The following is a 22,165-nucleotide window of genomic DNA, read 5'->3' on the forward strand; positions in this document are numbered from 1 at the left end:
GGGGAATAATAATAACAATAATGAAAAACATGAATAATTAGATAGTCGTTGTAGCAGCAGGTGAAAATATTGTGTTGAATTCCGGGTTAAACCAAGGGTTACTATTGTTGTTGTTGTTATACGGATACGCGATGTTACGGGTATATTTTCCAAGTTTTGCGATTGTGCAGCCGCGTTGTCAAGAATGATGAAAAAAGATGAGAAAGGGAAAAGAGCAACAACATTAAACATGTTTTGCCGTCACAACGATGAGATAAACTAATAATAACTACGGTCGGTGAAAAAGGAATGGATTTCAACTCTATATATATGTATACATATATGTATATATACGTATATATGTCGGCGAAATGAACCGCAAAATATTGATAAGCGCTCGTATTTCCGAACCACATTATTTATACGGTTTATATGCAGGAATGTATAAATTTATGTCAGACGAGTGTGAAACTGACGTACACAATATAAAACATGAAACAATACCACGCCGCTAAATAAAAAGCTTATTCACTGATCTTCATCCCGTTTTCGATACGTATAAATGATAAAGAAAAATGTCAGGTTGTTTCTTTTCTCTCTTTCTCGAGACGCGATAAATTATTACACTCGCTTTGTATCAATGCCTGGGATAGATTTTTTTATTACTCTGGAATAAAATACTTACTTTATTAGCAAAGTTTGGAATTTTATATCATATACGTCTATATATATATATATATATACATATAATATATATACAATCAAGTATCGAAACGGTTTTTTCAGGCGGGTCGGGATAATTTTTTTCCGCTCTCTTTCGCAATCGCAATTACACAATGAATGTGAAAATACTGTTCAACACGAAGCATGTAAGACGAATGATACCTGTTCAAAGTATGTATGTAGTGATCAAATATTTGTACAAAGAGTATAATTACGATACAGTGTTTCGATCTGCAAAATGACTTTGATTTTCAAGTGTATATAAACCGGCAATCCACATTGGAATTATCCAGTGGTGGTATTTATTATCCTTGGTATTTATTTACGCTAATCTCGTTTTAAAGCTGATCAAAGCGTTTCACAACCCAAATCTGCGCCATGTGGTTCAATAAACATCCTGGATCAGTGTCCCTTTATTTCCGAACATTCGCTAACTAAATTTACAGAAAACACAAGCGTACAGAAAATTGGGCACCATAATTTTGTATTGTAGGCGGAATAAAAAAAAACAATTAATCATTGCCCGACGAATTTTCCGAATTATTTTATCTGTTATATCGATCGTGTATTTTCAACAAAGTGTAGTATAACGAGACGGCGTGTTCGTAAATCGCACGGGTAAATGTTTGCATGTGGAATTTACGTACACATTTCAATGTACGTACCAATGCTGCATAAATAAAACTCGAAGAAATGCGAGCGATACGAAGAGAGACTAAGGTAGAAAGAGAGAGAGACATTTTTGGTAAAAATAATTTCTACCATTTTATAAAAAAATTTTTAGGAAATTGTAGCACTTCGTAAAATTTAATACAAAAAAAAAAAAAGTTGTAAACATGCATAAATTCTCCCAAGAATTTGTAGATTTTCATGAAATTTTCGTGACTTTTGTCGGTAAAAAATTTACAATATAATACAATCTTTAAAGCAAATTAACAATTCTTTGAGTAAAAATTCGTAGCAGTAGAAATTTTCACCAGGGATCAGACACTCCAAACACATGTAATACGTACCAATGCATAGACGGTTTTTAGTATTCGTGAGGCGGGAGCAATCTTTATCCACTTATCAATAATACGACGGCACAGAAAACACGCATTTATCCAATCAACGATTAGTCTCGGTTGGTTTCATCTGGTTACTTCCGACCACCGCATCAGCAGCAGCAACAACAACTTCTATCGCATAACGCAGAGCCTTGCCGGGCAGCTGGACGTGTAACGCTTGCGATATAACAATGTCGAGTACATTGTTCGAACGACCAAAGCCTGCGTAAGAATGGCCTGCAGCGATACGTGAATACTTATTTCCGATTCCCACTAGTTGACTCGGCGTCGATGGATAAAAAATAAATATACCAGAGTATAAAAAGGCCGGAGCTTTACGCTGGTGATATTTCGAATATACGATGCCTGTTTTAGATGACGAGAGGACGCATTGACAAAAGAACGTCAAGAAATTCCGGGTCCGTTTGTAAAATGGGTTGCGTTGTTACAGTTGCAACATCGCTCAGCCGGAGGGAATTAAGATTTTCGGACGCGTGAATTCGAACTTTGCATCTTCGATTTCAATCCCCGAAACGCGAATGAATGTTACGTTGATAAACGGGTAAATTGAGGTTAGGTTAGGTCGCTCTAGGGAATTTTCTCGAAGGTTGCCGCCGCTGTTGCCGCAACCTTCGTTTGTTTAAATTGACGTTGATGTTAGCAGATGGCGGTAATATCGACTGCTCAATAACAGCGACCGACTCCTCGAAAGAAGCGGAGGTGGTGGTGTGGTGATGGTGATTGTCGTGTTTGACAGTAGCGATCTGGTCGAAAAGTGACGTTTGCGTCGGAAACGTGGGTGACGTTGGGGGTTCGAAGTGGAGTGAGAAAAAAAATAAAATGTTATAAAACAATCCAAGAAAACTGGGCGCGAACATGTCATCGAGGAATTAGCGCTCCCGATTTTTGGTGACAATACACAGCATCCGCCTAATATGGGAGAATGGTTATGCACGAAGCTGTTTTGCTGCTGTTTCTACTCGCAGGTAAAAGATGCAAAGAAAGAGTAAAGGAGAAAAAAGAACAAAGAACAAAGAAAGAGAAAAACTACGCAACGGTCACTTCTTTTCATTATTCTCTCGTATACAATAACCGCCTACCCGCCGATCAATGTGCTCAACTTTTATACACACCTATAAGCTACTGTACTACATGTTATTACTATACGTCGTGCTCTTCTATTCTCCTTAATCTCCGTACCGAGGGTGAACATGTATAGGTATACAGACACGCAAGTAATACGCGTGTAAGGTATAAATATCGTAGCGTGTGTGTGTGTGTGCCTTAAAAACCCAAGCTAATGACAATGATGGTGTATCCTGTAAACAAGCAATCCTCTTCAACGCTGTTCAGGGACAAGTTACGTAACGAAGTAATTTTTTTGTTTTTTTCATATTACACGTCAAAAAATGAAAAAAAAAAAAAAAAAAAATGCAAAGAACAAGCGAGGAAGAGATGCCTGTGCTTAGAATAGTCGTTGTTACAACAATTTTCGTTGTATTTTTTTCATACTTGATAATATTTCTCTTCGTTTCTATAAAAAAAAAAAAATACTGGCTATAACTACTACACTCGGCAAAGAATTTATTTACCGTTATAACAAAAGTTTATTTGAGTATGGCGAAATATACGTTTCGTTATTGTGATCAAATTTTTCCGGAGCCAAACAATGATCCAAGATAGAATTTTGTTAACAGTCGGTTAACAAATCATATTTGCCTCGACTAAAATTTCATTGTAATAATGAAATACTTGTTTCGTCGTATCGAAATAAACGTTTCTTACAATAAAGTAAATAAACACTTTTCAAAACTTTTTTCTCAAAAACTAAAAAATTGACATTATAAAGAAAGACGGATACAGAACGCATTTTGTCATCCTTGTCTCCTAGGATGGCACAGGGTATTAGCGCTGCCTCTGGTGCGAGACGTGGCGGTAGACCTGGGACAGAACCTGACGTTGTCGTGCGCGCAAGACGATGTCCTGCTCAAGTCCGGCAATACGTCGGGAGTGATGTGGATAAGGGAGGGGCGAGAGGCTTCGAGGTTGAAAGTTGAACCCAACGGAGCGCTCCAGTTGATGAACGTGAGTCTGGACGATGCGGGAATATATTCCTGCACCATGGACGAAGATACGGATGCGCTGAAAACGAGGATCAACGTTTTTGTCAGATGTAAGTCGTCTGTCTAGCCGAATCGGTTTTGTTCTCGGGAAGCCGTTTCGTCACGCCGCGTCAAAACCACTGAAACTTTATTTCTATCCTATCAGCTCCTCCCCCAGCGCTGCAAAATGTTTGGGTCAAGCCATCCACTATTTTGGCAAACGTTTTGTGGGAGGTTGGCGGGACTGGCGGATATCCGATAATAGATTTCACCGCCGAATATCGTCTGAAAACGCCGTCTAACCAAGATCCCGAGGACTGGAAGCCCATTGTTCCCACGCACATTCCCCCCAACTCCGTAAGTCTGATTGTTGTTCCGAATTTTTCCGTAAAGAGGCAATGGAGTAAAGCGAAATACCGTCGATGATCCGTTTTGCAAGAAATGTTGTCTACAAACAGAGTTCTTGTTTCTTTAGCCTACCTCCAATTTTTCCAATTTCTAGATTATCCCTACTCGAGTGCATTCAAATCACTTCGACCGAACGTCGAAGCTTGAGAAGCCGGTCTAAACGACAAAATACGAAAAGTAAAAATAATATGTACAGAACAAGATCTCTGATCTCTGAATATACGCTTAACTCTGTGCCAATTGAAGAATTTCGTACTCGTTGCGTTACATTGTGTTATAAAATGTTTGCGAATGATTTATCTGACTTTTTTTTAGAGACAAATTGATGTTTACCACTTGGAACCGAACACGACTTATTCCTTCAGAGTCTGGGCAACCAATCAGCTCGGTCGGGGCGAAATTGTCGAGGTCGAAGGTCACACGCATCACAGTGTAGAGGAGTTAGGTAGGGTCATTGAATACCGCGGTATACGAGGAGTCTAATGAATACCGACGGAGAGGAAAAAAAAAGAAGGACAAGTATTCTCGTTTTTTGTTCTAGAACTTGCCAGACATCTTTTAGACGGAGCTGAAAACTTTGATACTCGAGTGTGGGTAGCAGCCGTCGGTATAGTAATGGGAACATTGTTAATTTTGGGCCTTGGGACCTGCTACCTTTTATACCGCGAATGCAAGGCACCCTGTAAGTGTTTTACGATAACTTTTTTTAAAGCTTTTGCTTCTACTCTGTCTCTTTGTCGCCGCTGTTCATGGTTATAGTTAAATACTTGCAACAACAATTACAATTATCCCTCGATCAATATCAATCAAATTCTCTCAATGAAAACCGAGTCGTTATCCCGCCTCGGTCTTTAACGCAAAGAATTTACGAGAAGTTGCAAAGACTTTCTTTCAAGCTTATTATGATCTGCGAAATATCGATTAAATATCAATTGTAAAAGAAAACGGGAGTGGGATTCGTTTAAAAAATTATTTCGAATTTTTATCAATTTATACGTATTATAAGCATGAGCAGCTTTGCGAACCACTGAACTTATCTACGGCCCTAATCTCGAGCTTTCCCTACAGTAACTGCCTACCTATCGATCAACCTGATACTATTCTAATATACGTTATCAATTATCTTTCACTAATTTTTTCCTAGCTGCAAACGCTTTGCGACTAAATTAGGTATTAAAAAAACAACAAATTTTCTAACTCTTCATAAAATTTACCTTACCTATTATAATAATTAACTCTTGCACCAGATGCTTAAAAATTTCCTATAATAAGGCACCGAATCAAATATTTCTATAAATTTATATGGCTAACTATATCATACTATTGATTGAAACAATATTACTGCACATTGATAGATCTTAGATTTGATTGTAATGAAAATAATTGCCAATAGAACCACTAACCGCCAAACTTATTAAAAAATTGCGCGAACTCGCATTGACCAATACGAATATATCGTGCGACCTGAAACCGCCAATTTTGTATAAGCTTTGGTGGTTTTATATCGATTTTGTCATGCAGAATGGATAATAACTAGTGTGTATTGAATAGCAAGTAATACTATAGAGATAGAGCATTGCGGCCTAGATAATATACTTGTCATGTGCTATTAGACTGACTTTGCCTACGTAGAGAGGTAGGCCACAGATGGCACATGCACATCTCGCTGGGAATTTATCGATTTGTAACGACGTACGCGATTCGAGTCCTGATAATTTTGCCGTCAACGCCGGGACAAATCTTTTCAATTGCATTTTTTCACCCCCCTAGATTTTAAACGTTCTTGAATTGTTAACCTTTGAAAGAAACTTTCATGACCTATTTTTTTTTTTCTTTTTTTTGTTTTTGCCAGTGTCAATGGTTTTCAAACTTCAACTTCTTGTTTATAAACTAATCGTCATCTTCCAATAAACTTATATACTATTCAGAGTTAATCCCCCGTCCGCGTAACCTTTCTTCAAATCGTTAACAGTTCGTAACAAGTGAGTTAAGCTCGATTACAATGAATTTTTAAACGACTTCATTAAGTATGTCCACATGGAAAATTTCGCATCTGTTTGATAAAAGATTGCGACGCGATTGGAATGTTTTTTGATTGTACTAAGATTTTACAAAGTTTTAAAATATTCTTCTCATCGGTTGGATTATTATTAAACCTGCGCACGGTATGCAATTTTGCGCGCAAAGAATTTCCGATTTTACTTAGCAAGATGAAAATTTCTCATCGAAATTCAGTTTGTTCATTACAAGAGAAAAATACCCAGCGAAGTGGTGAAAACAGAGAGAGAGGGTCGAAGCCCGTACGGTCCATGGCCTAGACCAATGAAAATTAATCTCCGCTCCCGACTTGCAGCGCAGCTGGAGGAGCAGGAAGTGATTGAGTTGGTGCCCAACATAATCCTGAATCCTGGATTTTTTGACGAAAGAACGGAGCGCGTACCTCAGGATGAAAATTCAAACAACCAAACGACAACCCGACTGAACAATAATACTGTCACGCAACCCAGGCGGCTCTAGCAATTGGCAGAGTAGAATGTGATTTTTTTTATACCTATATTTTAAGCTGGCTTAAACAAAATGAGAAAAAAAAAACAAAAAAAAAACAAAAATTTAATAATAATAATAATAATAATGATAATAATAACGATATAATAGCATACACACGTGCTTCTTTAGAAGCATAAACTTCAGTATGACCACAAACGAGCATGTACTGAATCAATTTTTTGTAAACTGCTCGCTACTACTACTACGAGGCAAGTTTGTGAAATTTACCGTCACGCTATCTTGCCGCTAATCAAAGTCACGCAATTGGAGTAAGTACAATAAGTACGACACACGTACAACCGAATTGTTCAATGTATACGCAAAATGGACTTTGATAGGCTTGCTAGCGTGGCGAAGCGCTATTTTTGAGATATTTTTTGTCTCACCGGTTCAATCTATATTGACCATTGCATTTTTTGTAACTGATTGAGATGAAGGAGAAGAATATGATGACGATGATGATAAAAAAAAAAAAAAAAAAAGTAGTTTCGTCGAATTTAAGAAGAAATAATAAGAAACTAAAAATTAAACCAAATGGTAAAAGACTGTAACCACATAGTGAGTCTGCATTGTTTTAAGTGTGCTAATCGTGAGATCGTATACATGACATTCAAAATGTCTCTGCTTCGAGTCGTCTAGTCTTAATCGATTATCAAATTTTTCTCTCGTTACGTACAAATGTCTTCTTTTTTTTTTCTGTTGTTGTTTTTATCTGTCCGAAATGTCTCTGTACTCGGTCGCAATAGGGTGATTAATTATCACACGAAAAATTAATAGCTTTTGCCATTGCTTCGCCACCCGGGTTGCTGCTAAATCAAACCGCATCAAGAATTTTAAAAAAATCATTAAAAGAAAAAAATAAACAAGCAAACTGCAAAATAGAAGAAACATAAGGATGATACTGCACTATTTCACCAGGCAACTTTTGAAGATATTATATAAACAAATCGGTTCTGCTTCTTTAACGTAGAAAACCTAACCGTAGATATCAATGTAACGCTTTCAATGCACCGAACTTTACCGCTACACATTCTTCACGTTAAATTGTAGCATCCCTTCGTGCGAACAGTTATTAATGCAGATTATAAGTTGTATAATTCCAACGATACGACGTTCGGCACAAGTTGAAAATCTTATAAAGTTTTCATCGCCAGAGATAAAAAGTTACATTGGTAGTTTGTGCGAACAGGGGGATTTGAGAATAGAGAATTTCTTTTTTTTTTTTTTTTTTCATTTTGCGTGGTATACGTTTCCTTTGGATATCTGCATCTGTGCGACGTGAGAATGGAGCTCGAATGGAATTGAAAAGATGAATAATAAATGAATAAGGCAGGCGCGTTTGGCTCGAATTTCTAAAAAAAGAAAATAATAATTCCAACCTTGCAATATTACATGAAAAAAAAAAAATAAATAAAAATAAGCTTCCGCAATTCTGAATACAATCATATCAGAATAGTTTAGACAAAAGCATATCTTTGGGCGCTAAGTGATAAGTTCCACATGAAAATTCGTGTGTTTTTGATCTGTACGACAACACTTCAAATCTCACGTCCGATGAATATGCAATGATAGGTCATTTTTTATAACATAAAACAAACAAAAAAAAAAAAAAAAAACAAACAAAAAAAAAAACTAAAAAGAAAATCAATAGATAACTAAAAATTTCACCTAGTAGGTTTAAGCAGAATCTCAGTATGAAAAACAACTCACAATTCAAGGGTTTATCAATGAGGATAAAATATTTTCACGTTTTTGCCCAAAAAACAAAAAACAACCCGTTTCCAGCCTTCGCAGTGTTCCGTACCTTTACCTATAATATTCCCTAAACGCTTCGATGGAAGACAAAGTTTTAGACCAAAAGATATTAAAGCCCGCAATCTCACGTAAATCTATAAAATTACGCGTGTATAGCATTTATTACGACATTCCACTAAATGGAACAAGCTGATGATACGTTATTCCTTCACATAAGAGTAGTGAGCACTAATAAAATTATCGCATTATTAGTTTTGCGCACCTTGTGAAAATAAAAAAATTTATTCGATTATACCGTTAATTAAGAATCGATAACTTTTTCATTCTTTTTTTTTTTTTCTTTCCAGACAACGTTCAACGTGTTTCTTTAAAATCCTTTCATTCTTGTGTTTTGTGTGTGAAAAGAAAAAGAGAGAAAAAAAAAAGAAAAAAAAAAAAGGAATCACATTTCTTTCAAATGGATAAAATAGCAGTAGGCTTGTTCTTTACGGTTGTGAAAGAGCTACGTACCTACATAATAATGTGTAATAATAATAATAATAATTTGGTGCACGCAGGTTGTATAAAAAATGGTTGTGCGTTGTTACGTAGAGGCTTGGAAATTCGTTTGTATCTTTTCGCAAGAAGATAACGATCGATAACGTCGAAGAATACAAACAGATTTTGCACAGCTTCGTACTATGCACTCTGTGTTGTGAATGATATAACATATACGCATACAGGCATACGCAAGTAAACAAACACATACATGCGCACACACACAAACAAACGAAACACATACATACCGTTGACGGAATAATAACTATGCGATAATAATGATATTATATATATATACACACACACACACACACATACATACATGCATACACACAAATATATACATATATTTATATAACCGAAGCATCAAGATATTTTAACTAATAAGCAAAGACAATTTTTTATAATAATAATGATGATGATGATGATGATGATGATAAGTAAAAATATCACGACACAATATACTATATATACTGGTTATCTAGACGTTCAATTATAGCAGCGCTATTTTACCAAAAGAAATATATTACATATAATTTAGCGAGCTTGTAACATTGGTGAACTTTTCTCGCCAAACAATCCAATATATAATATATATACAATATGTGTACAACATTACAAATTGCACACTGATTTCACACAAAGTCGGAGTACAATCTTTGTTCCTTTTACGCAGAGAGAGAAACTAAATACGAACACGCATGCGATATACAGACAGACAGACAGACAGACACACACACTCACTCGCTCGAATATATAAAGTATACTTAAATATTCATTGTTGTTCAAGCTGTTGTTATTATTATTATTGATCGGTTGGAGAAGAGTTATAGATCATAAGTTGAAAATATTTTTTTGGAACATTACCTAAGCTGAGACTAAAGATTCCACATACACACACATACGCAGGCGCAATACTATGTTATGATATTACGAATGAAAATTTGAATCTCCGAGTCCTTTAGCGACGGTCACCGACTAGACGTTTCGATTACGTTCATTACGTTTTTCTTCAATGATAATAATGAACCGGGGTATATTCGATAGGTGCACCTATTATGTAACATGACTATATTATATTGCATTATATTATTATACGTACTATACATATATTATATGCTAATTATATATTTACAGCACACAAAAAATATCTACACACTCACACCCACAGAGAGAGAGAGAGAGAAAGAGAGAGAGAGAGAGAGAGAGAGTGAGAGAGACATGCGAGAAACGCATGTCCTAATAATTAAGTAAGCACAATATATTAGAATATTGTATAGTATTATGTGGTTGCTGTTAGCACCATTGATCGTCCCCAACATACATACATATTGCCTGCCTATACATACCTACATACCAAGAGAATAATAATAATAATGATGATGAGAATGATTGAAACGTTGTTTGCATCGCCGTTGTCGAAACTCTTTCGGTAAATTAAAACTCATACTTTGCGTGGGATTTTAGAGGGAAATGTTTGACAAAAACAAACAAACAAACTGTTTCGTGATCTCGAAAAGACTTTGAAAGATTCGAACGTCGTTTGAAAGTAATAAAAAGTACTGGCGCAGATCAGTATTATTTTCATTACTCTGCATATGTAAATAACGTTTCAATATCTGTGTGGTATGTTAATTTTTTTTTTTTTTTTTTTCTTTTCATATCGATTTCATTAACTACGCAATTTGTGATTATTATCGTTATTATTGTGTCAGTCTTGAAATTGTTTGTTAGAATCGCGGTGAACGCGTTGAGTTTCCGATTGTTTGAAAATTACGAGTCATCCGTACAATTGAATTACGGCATTATTTTATTGTAAATCATAAGTCAAACATATTGTGTATGTTATATTTGTTTATATTAATCAATTAAGTTTGCGCCAATTCAAGTTCGAATTATTTGTAATTAAATACTAATCAACATGTATTAGGTATTATATGCATTCGGCTTCAAGATATTTATATACCTACATGCATACATACATATATAATATATACAGAGAAACATCCACCTTGATAGTAAACTGAAATTATTATCGCGCACGCTGATCAAGTGAATATATACCTATAACAATTATTTCGCCAAATACACGAAATATTTTCATTTCAGTAAAACCATTGAGTAGTATTATAGATGTTATATTATATATATATATACATATATATTTATATCATTTGTGTGTGTGTGTGTATATATATATTATATAAATTGTAAACCCTGTAATATTAATTACTCCCTTCATCCCAATTTTTTTTTTAAACAAAAAGTGCTGCTGTTCTTTCTTGTTCGGTAATATATATATATATTTTCTTACGAAGAAGTGTAAGGAAAAGATTGAATTTCCATTTCACTCATTGTCAGTATAACGATCCGTTTATTCGATTGGAAAAAGTGTTTATACAACCAGGTGTGTATGAATGAGAGAAAGAGTAGAATAATAATAGAAAGAAAAAAAAAAGAAAAAAATGACAATGTATCTTCTATCCGTGAAGCAACGTCAGCATCTCGGTGTCAGCAAAAGTTGGATTGGTTCAGACGGTACGGATACAAGATTTAGGATCATTTTGACACGATCTCGGTTGATACATTCGATACGGAAAGCTTTCATCATCTGAGAAGGAAGGAAAAAAACGAGATTACGTTGTCTACGATTAACGATGGCCGCTAACGATCTATGCACCGATTAATCGAGGCCAAAAAAACAATCGAACACGACTCGATTGAATCGGTACTTTAGTAAGTAAGACAATGATAATAATTGATACCGTAATCGCATAAATTGATATTGCATTCCGTCGTTCATGGGAGTAAAAAAAGAAAAAACCGATTGTGATAAAAAATAACCGATTCAATCGAGAATCTCGTGATTTTTATTTGTTCTTAAATAAAACCGCAATTCCGCAAGACGTACCTCAGCCATCGTCAACGTCAGTTGAGCCTCGGCTAGTTTTTGCCCGACGCAAGCTCTGGCGCCCATTGCAAATGGTAGAGAAGCGTGCGGATTGAGGACACCCTTATAATCGCCCTTCTCGTTTCTCGACCAACGTTCCGGGGAAAACGTTTCCGCATTTGTAAAATTTCGACCGTCACGTCCGCTCGTGTATAACGACATCAGAATCAGACGCTGCTCTCGTAGAATGTATAAAAAAAAAAAAAAAATACACGTAGTTAGAATAGATAAGCTTATAGTTTTTTTTTTTTTTTGGTTTCAAACCGTTGAATATAAATCTACAAAGAGTGTAGCAAAAAGTTTTCCAATCTCACCCCTTTGCCGACGTGATATCCTCCCACGATACTGTCTTCGGGCAAACATCGCGTGAGAAAAGGAGCCGTCGGATAAAGTCTCAACGATTCCTTCATCGCTCCTTTTAAAACCCCTTTTTCCACCGCGCTCTCGCCCTTCGCCCCTTTCAATTTCTCGAACAACTCTTCCTGAACATTCCGATTACTTCCCAAGAGGAAAAGTGCCCACTGCATCGAATGCGCTGTCTGACGATTACGAAAAATAGAATGAAAATAGAATAAAAGTGAAAGATAAAAGCGGATTCAACATTGCGTTATTAAATTATTGTTTGTTTTATTTTCCGACTTTTCGCCCTGACTTTTTCGAAAATCTTCAATTTCACCCACCGTATCGCCGGCCGCGAGAATTAAATCGACGACGATCCTGACTAGATCATCCTCCAGGATTCCCTCGTTCATGAGCATCTCGATCAAACCGTTTCCCTTGAATTTTATCATCTCTTTGACCGTAACTCGCAGAATGTTGAGCGCGAAGTCTGCCGATGCTACGAATTTGGTCCAGGAAGGAAGTTTCAAGTTCATGGCCAATTTTGCCGGTAGCAGTGAAAGCTGAGCCGAGTATTTGAATATGTTGTGCAAATTGATCGCCAATTTTTCCGTCCGTAATAATATTTCAGATTTGTGCCGAGGCCACGTTGAACCGACAAGAATGGCGAGCATAACTTGAGGGTAAAAGAAAAAATGAATCCAATTATCTTTTTTCCATTTGTTTTCTCTTCAACTCCACGCATTATGTATTATTATATTACCTTCGATCGACCATTGGTACAATTTTCTTTCGAGCTCTGAAACCGGCAAACCTTTTACAGCGTAAGTTCTGAAATCTTCGACCAAAGTTTCCGCGGCTTGTTTACAAGGCGTTATCATAAAATCGTCGGAATCTGATTTCAGTAATAATTTGTTCATTATCCTGCGAAAGCTCAACCACTCGTCACCCTCCCTAAATGGTGAAAAAAAAGAAAAACAGAGAAATAATCGGTTTTCATTAAAATGTGTACACGCACCGAAGTATCGATAATGATGTGTTATATGCGCGTGTAACTTATCTTTACTATGAGTCTCAACGCCGCTATTCGGGTATTTCGATATGCAATCCGAGAACACTCGATAAGTATTGCGAAGTAGAAGTCTTTTTTACGAAAGTAAAAACACTTAAAAATCGGCACGATTTTAGACGTTCCGAGCTGTAACCCCCCCTAACATATTCTCGACGGAATTATTTTTCTTTTTTTTATTCTTTAAGGAAAATTATACTTTTCAACGCTGCAGCAGACGATTGAAACGAGAATCGTATCCGCATAAGAAATTCCTGATTCTTATCTAGAAACGGACAGCTAGAGAGAGAGAGACATAGAAATCGTACAATGGAATAGATCGTTGAATCAATTCGTGACCCTAGAGTCTCGAATAAATTTTTACTACAAACACGACAGACGAAGTAGCAGAGAAAGGAAAGGAACAAAACAAGAAGAAAAGAAACGAAAGCTACGCGATAAAATTTTTAATCAAAGCGTGTAAAGATTATATTCTTTGATTTGAATTTTCAAAGGACTGAAGTATAAGTAACGCTATTACAACGAAACATGGTAGGTAAAAAATCACTACTTTGCAATTTTATAGCGACTCTGAGTAGTCAAGTATCCAAAATATAAATTAAATTTTCTTTATTATAATTTACTGCAATATCTCGGAGATTCCTAATATTGCGAAACAACAACTTTGTCCTAACCGTGGATGAGAAGAAAAAAAACAAAATTACAACAACGTTACCAACTTCGGGTTAATTTATTTCACACACGATATCATAGCTCACATGAAAAGCAAGCCCCGCTCGCATTTCCGCATCTCATTATAGAGAATCCAGGCATGGGGTAAAAAATTTTTAGGCTTCGATCCCTCGAGGCGAAAAATCCTCCTGAATTCCGTCGGCGAGCTGACGAAAATCGCCTCGACTGCCATCATCCGTTCCCTGTAAACGGGTCCCAATTCTTTGTGCCTCTGATCTACGTATTCGTGAAGTTTTGTCGCACCGCCAGCGCGAATTAGCGAAAAAGTTGTACCGACCAGGGGTAATCCCCGAGGTTCGGGCATTTCCGGTAGGATCGTCGACGTCCCAAAAGATTTCCTCCCAATTTCCTCTCGTTCATTCCACATTTTTCTACTCCATCCATAAACATTTCCACTACAAGATCGATAATTTCTCTTCGTCGCACAATATTTCGATATTAATTTCACATCCGAAATCTTCTTCGACCGTAAATTTAAAATCTTCGCACTCGAGTTAATCCCGTAATTTCGAATCGTTCCGTTCACTTTTAATAACATTTTTTCCTGCACTATTAAACTATGATAATGAAATACGCAAATCTTCTGCATAATTTTTACTATGTATAATTTACGTATGACGATGAATCAGAGCTTGTGAAATATTTCAACGTTATACAACAAAAAAAAAAATAAAAAACAATTTTCACACCAAAGCTATACCGCGAATTTACTTATATACATATATATTATAGTAGTAAGTATAATAATTTAACAACACCGCAGAACAAAACGTTCAAAGATAGAGTGTCGATGATTTTTTTTCTTTCTCGGTTTAACGAACGTATATCTTTACGAAGCGTTGAAAGGCGTCTGCGTTATCTCGGTAGTAAAAAATAAATCAAGACAAATTGTACAACGAAGCGACCGATTCTTTATTTTTCGCACACCTCAGCGTGTCTGCAAATCGAGTATCAAGTTGCGTTACGTATTCGCATGTCTACGAGATGACGTTACATTTTATTCAGCTGACTTTGCTTCGAGTGCAGGATGAAATACGATGCGGATGGTAAAGACGGTTGAACTATACTGAACCCTGATCCTTGGATCATGTACGACCAAGAAATTCCTGCCGGTTACCTATACGCCGTTTTCATGCCTGTATGTATATACCGTATATTTTCATAAGCTTGTATGCAGGGCGATGAAACGATTTCAATTGTAAATAGACTCTCGGAAAGAGATATCGTGATACCGATTTACCGATAAAACGTTCGCGTAGCATTGTATAATCGTGTATACGTAGAATATTAATATACAAACTATACCTCTGTGTGCGCGTCTGCGTGTGTAAACTTTCATAAAAAACCGTTGACGCTTTGGAAACGGATGGAATGTAAAGATACACGCACAGAGAGAGAGAGAGTCACGTTTCCAAAACGTCAACGATTTTCTATAAAAGTTTACAATCACGTTTCTCTGTACAACATTATACACGTCTATCTATATGTTAACACGTTTGCACAGATCATTGATCCGTTTATCTATGCGCATATCAGCCCCAGCGAATTTTAATTTACATACACACATACCTGCATGTATATACATGATAAAATTAAAATATATATAGTTGAACAATTCGTGACCATGAAATTTCTTAGGAATTGCTGAATTTGTCGACGTTGGTCAGTTTTATTTACATCGACTTATTAATTACGACCTTTCGATCGGGCTGCCCGCCGATCATCGTCAGGAAAATATTGACATCCTACAGGCACTAGGTGAGGATTATATACAAGAGTGAAACGCGTGGTGTTGGAGTAAGTTGAAACATAGTGAGGAGAACGCGATTGACGTTGCGTTTTGAAAACTGTGTATGGGCGTTTATTTCGTATGAATCGATTCTGTGCTGAAACTTTGCCATCCGTTGAATTGCGACGAGCGTCTGAATCTTTAATTCTGTCCCCCCCCCCCCCCCCCCACGTATTTCCAACCGCGTCTACACAAATGATAAAAATACATTACATACACGTATACACCTGGAATTCGGCTGATTTTAAACGGGCGTTGACTTTGCGGTGTTCGTTCGTTGATCTCGCAAGGATAATTTGAATACACGATTAATGCAGCCGCGTTTTATACGTATACGGTATAATTTCGTATAAGACTTACTTTTGCGAATGATAGGATCATCGGCTTGTACATTTTATTTCAAAATCGTTGTTGTTGTTGTTGCGTATATTTCTTTGATAATTACACAGTACATGTGTACAATTTAGGGTGTTTAATAAAATAATTTGAAATTTTCCACTGTCGCACCCCTATTTTTTTCGCAGGAAAAAAAAAAAAAATTCTCTATAAAGGTAATCGTTCTACGTTATATCGTTAATCGCGGTCATTTGATTTGTCACTTTTTTCAAATTTTCTTTGGAATCTGTGAAGATAGACGTTGTTAGTTAAAAGTTCATATCAAATTATAACTGTTTTATGAGATTGAATTGATAATGAAGAGATAATCAGATACATTTCTCAAATATCAACTGAAGACTTAATATTAAAAGTATGAGTTTACTTAGCGACGCAAATTAATGCTATGATTAATGTACAAGCAATAAAAAAACAAATTATTCCCAATTCTTGGTATATTTAAAAAAATGTATAAAAGTGAAAACCAACTGAGCATGAACTTCGACATAACGTAGAACACTTATCTTTTGCCAGAACCTTTCTTTTAACGTAAGCAAAGTTTTTAGAGGGTGCCATGGTGGAATATCGCGAATTATTTTTCTTCCGAAACACCCTAACGTACATAATATAATTCTTTCGTTACTCCTATCGCGAATATAATACAGCGAGATGAAAAATTTCATTCGATTATGGAGCAAAATTTACACTTCTGAATTTACGAACTTGTGAAGAAAAAATTCGCCACTCTTCAAGAAACAGTTTCGTAGCAGTGATCGTAGGAAACCACGAATTACTTGGAGGCTCAAGAGTAACGCGCACGCGTCGGTGAAATCACAAAGTGCTGGGTTCTATCTCCGAGCCATAAGGTATCAAGTCCACGCATAAAAAGCGCGGTAAGGTTTGAAAACGTCACGATACTTGCATGTTACAAAAATTGCGAAATAAAAAAGTTTAGAATACTGTTGAGCAAACTGTTTCTCGATGTTTTCATCGGCAAATTGCCCGCGTGAAATTGACACGCAAATGCCGCGATCAATTTAAAATTTTTATTTATAAAGCCAAGAAAAAAAAAACAATAAAAGAAGAACTCATTGCCGATATGATAAACAATCCACATCTGCATCCCCGCACACTTTATACACCATGATGTGGATTACTTTTCAGAAGCAAGGAGTTCTGATGGCTTTGAGTATAAGGTGAAGGAAAAAAAGTATGGGTTTTTGTGGCGTGGCGGTCGGCGATCCTCTTGGACGCGATGTCTTCAAGCGCAGTATCAATCCTCGTAAACGCATCCCACGAAATGCGTAAACGAAGCGATACATTTTGCCCATTCAAGCGATAACAGAGTAGATATTTTACCATCTATGTCAAGTTTCAAGATCGTAAAAGAAAAAAAAGAAAGAATGAATTATCTGTAATACGTGAACATATAAATCGTTGCGTGACTCGATCGAGTCTCTTGATTCCAACTGAAATGAGACAACTGTAATCGCTTGACGCTGTGGAACGTACAAAAGTTAGTCGCATTATGTGTCGCGAAAAACCTTCCTACCCTCGGCTCGTTCCCAACTTTAAAACCACCCAACAGATTGAAAAATAAATATATAATAAAACCAGCTGTACAGACATGTATAAACTTCCCAGTGACCGATCCCAGCACGAACCTACCTGCCCGATTCAATACCTATTCGATATCTAAACTACTCACATTCTCTCCAACACAAACATTCGTCGTCAATCATACCGTGGATTTAGGATAACTTACAGTTTTTCAGCATTGTACCTGTAGGGTTAGAAATGTTCGTGTACCAAGCTTGTCAGAACTGTGGAAATGAATATTGATAGTTGTCGAATGGTATATATACTATTTGGAAAACAATGTGAGAGTTGATAAAAGATATGGCTATTGGTACACAAACATTGTTTGAAACGGGTTAGATATACATCCTATATTATGCTTGTCATTATTCTTGATTTAACTGATTGAATATGAAATTCTAACTGATTGAAGCGAAAGAATTATACAGTTTCATTGCATCACTTAATGTCAGATTTTCAGAGCTTCATTGATAATAAAAGCTAAATGAATTTTAAGTCAGAAAAATCTACCGCTTAGACATTTAAACAGTCAGCGAGCAATTTTAAAAGTGAATTGATTTGGTAATTACAATTTGCACAATTCGTTATCGCGATGCTCATTCCACTTCTTACAACGTGCCAGAAATCTCTAACGGTACTAGTTTCATGATAAAATTGAATGGAAGAGAAAAAATTTGTGTTATTGTAAAACTGTCAACGTTGCAATAGCGAATGAGGCTGTTTCTAGCTAAGAAATCAAATACATGTGTTTAAATTGTTACCGCCACGCCACGTGACAGAGGAATCCCAGGGGATAAAAAACCGTAACCCAACACATGCAAACTCACCAACGTTGCCAAGTAATGGAGAAGTTACTCGGATGTCTCCGCTGAATGCTAAAATGAATACAGAAGTAACGGTTAAGCTTAGAAAACTGTTGTATCATACATGCAATAGCGTGATGTTTTTTAAATTCATTGTACAGAAAACTGAGTACCGTCATTTTTCAATTTACCGATGCATAAAAATTTTAGAAAAATGTAGATTATCATGTATGGGAAATTTTACCTTGTAGCTTCGTAGCTCCACGGCACGAAAGCGGTCCTCGCACTGCCTGTCCAGATGAATCCACCAAAGACCACACTGAAAAATGAACAAAACAAATTACTTAGTCGCATTGTTTATGCAATAAGTAAAATAGAATAATGAAATGATTGATGATTTGAAGAATGTATGACAATTATAAAATCATTTTGTTTGTGTACCTTGTGTAAAAAAAAAATGATCGGTTCAGCTGTTCCACATCTTCGACATGTTTGGATTTCCTGACGCTGCATTATCACAATCACCTCAGACTCTACTTTTTGAATAACTTACACCCGCCACGAATAGAAAAATATACTTTTTCACGAATTTAATAAAAAAGTTATCACTGTGAATGTAAACTGGATTTTTATTTGTATGCCAGGTATATGAAAAATATTTAAATTCCAACTGGAATCACCGAAAGAATTTTATATTCCTGTGGAAAGCACTGAAAAAAATTTAAATTCCTGCTGGAATCACTGAACGAATTTTATATTCCTGTGGAAAGCACTGAAAAACATTTAAATTCCTGCTGGAATCACTGAACGAATTTTATATTCCTCTGGAAAGCACTGAAAAACATTTAAATTCCTACTGGAATCACTGAACGAATTTTATATTCCTGTGGAAAGCACTGAAAAACATTTAAATTCCTACTGGAATCACTGAACGAATTTTATATTCCTGTGGAAAGCACTGAAAAACATTTAAATTCCTACTGGAATCACTGAACGAATTTTATATTTCTGTGGAAAGTACTGAAAAACATTTGAATTCCTGCTGGAATCACTGAACGAATTTTATATTCCTGTGGAAGGCACTGAAAAATATTTAAATTCCTACTGGAATCACTGAACGAATTTTATATTCCTGTGGAAGGCACTGAAAAACATTTAAATTCCTGCTGGAATCACTGAACGAATTTTATATTCCTGTGGAAAGCACTGAAAAACATTTAAATTCCTACTGGAATCACTGAACGAATTTTATATTCCTGTGGAAGGCACTGAAAAACATTTAAATTCCTGCTGGAATCACTGAACGAATTTTATATTCCTGTGGAAAGCACTGAAAAACATTTAAATTCCTGCTGGAATCACTGAACGAATTTTATATTCCTGTGAAAGGCACTGAAAAATATTTAAATTCCTGCTGGAATCAGTGAACGAATTTTATATTCCTGTGGAAAGCACTGAAAAACATTTAAATTCCTACTGGAATCACTGAACGAATTTTATATTCCTGTGGAAAGCACTGAAAAACATTTAAATTCCTACTGGAATCACTGAACGAATTTTATATTCCTGTGGAAAGCACTGAAAAACATTTAAATTCCTGCTGGAATCACTGAACGAATTTTATATTCCTGTGGAAAGCACTGAAAAACATTTAAATTCCTGCTGGAATCACTGAACGAATTTTATATTCCTGTGGAAGGCACTGAAAAACATTTAAATTCCTGCTGGAATCACTGAACGAATTTTATATTCCTGTGGAAAGCACTGAAAAACATTTAAATTCCTGCTGGAATCACTGAACGAATTTTATATTCCTGTGGAAGGCACTGAAAAATATTTAAATTCCTACTGGAATCACGGAATGAATTTTATATTCCTGTGGAAAGCACTGAAAAATGTTTCAATTTCTACTGGAATCACGGAATGAATTTTATATTCCTGTGGAAAACACTGAAAAATGTTTCAATTTCTACTGGAATCACTGAATTGCTTTCACATTCATGTAGAAAGCACTGTTAAATGATTGCAACATTTGACAACACTCGCGACAACTCGTACTGACGAATGAATGTATTATTGTGCGATTGACATAGAATACATATGCGATAATTTGTTAGTCTCGCAAAAAGAACGAAGTTGAACTTTGAGATACGCTACACTAGCTTATATTCAACAATAAGATTACCTACATTTTGACTGGACGAAGCGAATGCAGAAGAACAAATAAATTTTTATGGCCCACTTAAACGCCTTTGCAGTATCAATTGACAATTATAGACCGCATGAATCGAATTACGTACGAATATGAAGCACAAACTATAAAGTATCCGTGGCTACTTTTCACATTACTTTGAGTTTGAGAACGACAAATATCTACGAAACGTACGGCACGCCATGATTCAATCACTAAATCGGCGGTAACCTGACCCCCCATCGTTTGTCGATTGTTTGTGCTACCGGATCCCGCCCAAATTCGTTAAGAAATGACTGATAGCGGTGTAGAGTCGCCGTAACCTTCTTTTGGTCAATTTCTTCGTGCTCACGGAGAATTACCATGCACGATGCTCAGACCCACATCTACTCAATATTAGACAGCAATCGCGTAATTGCGACGTGATTTTGATGTAAGTTTAATCGCGTCGAACTGTGGTTACAAATTATTTGCGCCCTCGACCTTGCATTCGAAACTTCAGAAGAAGCCAACTTCAGACCACTGCTCACGTCACGCTGATCGTAAGTTATAAACATAAATTTTACCTGATATATGAGTAAAGAACGAACCAGCTGTAAATAAAATATCCTTCTCTGACCGCAAACGAATCCTTCAACGTGAATTGATGTTCAGTCGATCAGTTAAAGTTTCGAACAACGAACCGAGGTGAATCGGAAGCGGAAGCGTCGAGCAAGGTCCGTAGACAAATGAGCAGCAAGAAGACTAGAAACCACGAGACTGAACTCGAGTGGTGGGGGTAGGCCTGTATACGGCATCCGCCTGGTGGCGCCACCAAGCGAGGATTCAGGAGTACTAAGGCAATCCGATCTAATCCGATACCGCACAGTCAAATAATTCGATACCCATCATATCAACGCTGCGGAATTAGGAATAATATGAATGTAAAGACACGCAGTATCGGATTGCGCTCGTACTTCTCCCTTGGCAGCGCTGCAAGGCGGCTGCCATGTATTGGCCCATGTCAAATGTGCTTGAATTCGGTCTCCTGGGGATCCAATCTATAATTTCAATTTCCATATTTCCCACCCTTCCAGGATTCTGTTTGATGAGTTAAGTGGACAAAACAGAATGCTTGGAGTTTGGGAAATGTGGAAAATGAAATTACAGTATCCATACGCTGGTCTCCAGTCTTTTTGGCGAGCGAACAGGATACCGAACTCTTATACAACACGATGGGTC

At 36.5% G+C, this 22,165-nt stretch overlaps 3 protein-coding genes across 12 annotated transcripts in view; 1 reads left to right on the forward strand and 2 right to left on the reverse strand.

Annotated features, from left to right (window-relative positions):
• Positions 1-2,313, reverse strand: part of rdgB (retinal degeneration B) — a 28,206-nt gene extending 25,893 nt beyond the window's left edge. For all 7 annotated transcript variants that reach the window (XR_006883254.2, XR_006883252.2, XM_046625904.2 and 4 more), the window contains exon 1: positions 1,716-2,313. The gene's annotated coding sequence lies outside the window, so the exon portion shown is untranslated. The remainder of the gene's footprint in view (positions 1-1,715) is intronic.
• Positions 2,314-2,404: 91 nt separating this feature from the next.
• Positions 2,405-8,633, forward strand: LOC124218971 (contactin-3). 2 transcript variants are annotated; one of them, XM_046625974.2, is made up of 6 exons: positions 2,405-2,734; positions 3,640-3,921; positions 4,017-4,207; positions 4,574-4,703; positions 4,800-4,940; positions 6,612-8,633. In XM_046625974.2, exons 1-6 carry the CDS (start codon positions 2,692-2,694, stop codon positions 6,773-6,775), a joined length of 951 nt encoding a protein of 316 aa, XP_046481930.1. In that variant the 5' UTR covers positions 2,405-2,691; the 3' UTR covers positions 6,776-8,633. The 2 variants fall into 2 exon arrangements, with proteins under 2 accessions (XP_046481930.1, XP_046481931.1); XM_046625975.2 differs by having other exon boundaries at positions 2,409-2,734; positions 6,617-6,866.
• A 2,818-nt stretch (positions 8,634-11,451) lies between these two features.
• Positions 11,452-16,485, reverse strand: sad (Cytochrome P450 family protein sad). Of its 3 annotated transcripts, none has more exons than XM_046625936.2 (7): positions 16,337-16,485; positions 14,214-14,736; positions 13,150-13,340; positions 12,728-13,062; positions 12,362-12,586; positions 12,009-12,221; positions 11,452-11,708 (listed from the first exon to the last, which is right to left on the reverse strand). In XM_046625936.2, coding segments are annotated over exons 1-7 (1,602 nt in total). In that variant the 5' UTR covers positions 16,338-16,485; the 3' UTR covers positions 11,452-11,594. The 3 variants fall into 3 exon arrangements, with proteins under 3 accessions (XP_046481892.1, XP_068992357.1, XP_046481891.1); XM_069136256.1 differs by lacking the exon at positions 16,337-16,485 and adding an exon at positions 15,115-15,352 and having other exon boundaries at positions 14,214-14,582; XM_046625935.2 differs by lacking the exon at positions 16,337-16,485 and having other exon boundaries at positions 14,214-15,351.
• Positions 16,486-22,165: the final 5,680 nt, after the last annotated feature.

This window comes from Neodiprion pinetum, chromosome 5 (assembly GCF_021155775.2).
Source record: "Neodiprion pinetum isolate iyNeoPine1 chromosome 5, iyNeoPine1.2, whole genome shotgun sequence".
NCBI lineage: Eukaryota > Metazoa > Arthropoda > Insecta > Hymenoptera > Diprionidae > Neodiprion > Neodiprion pinetum.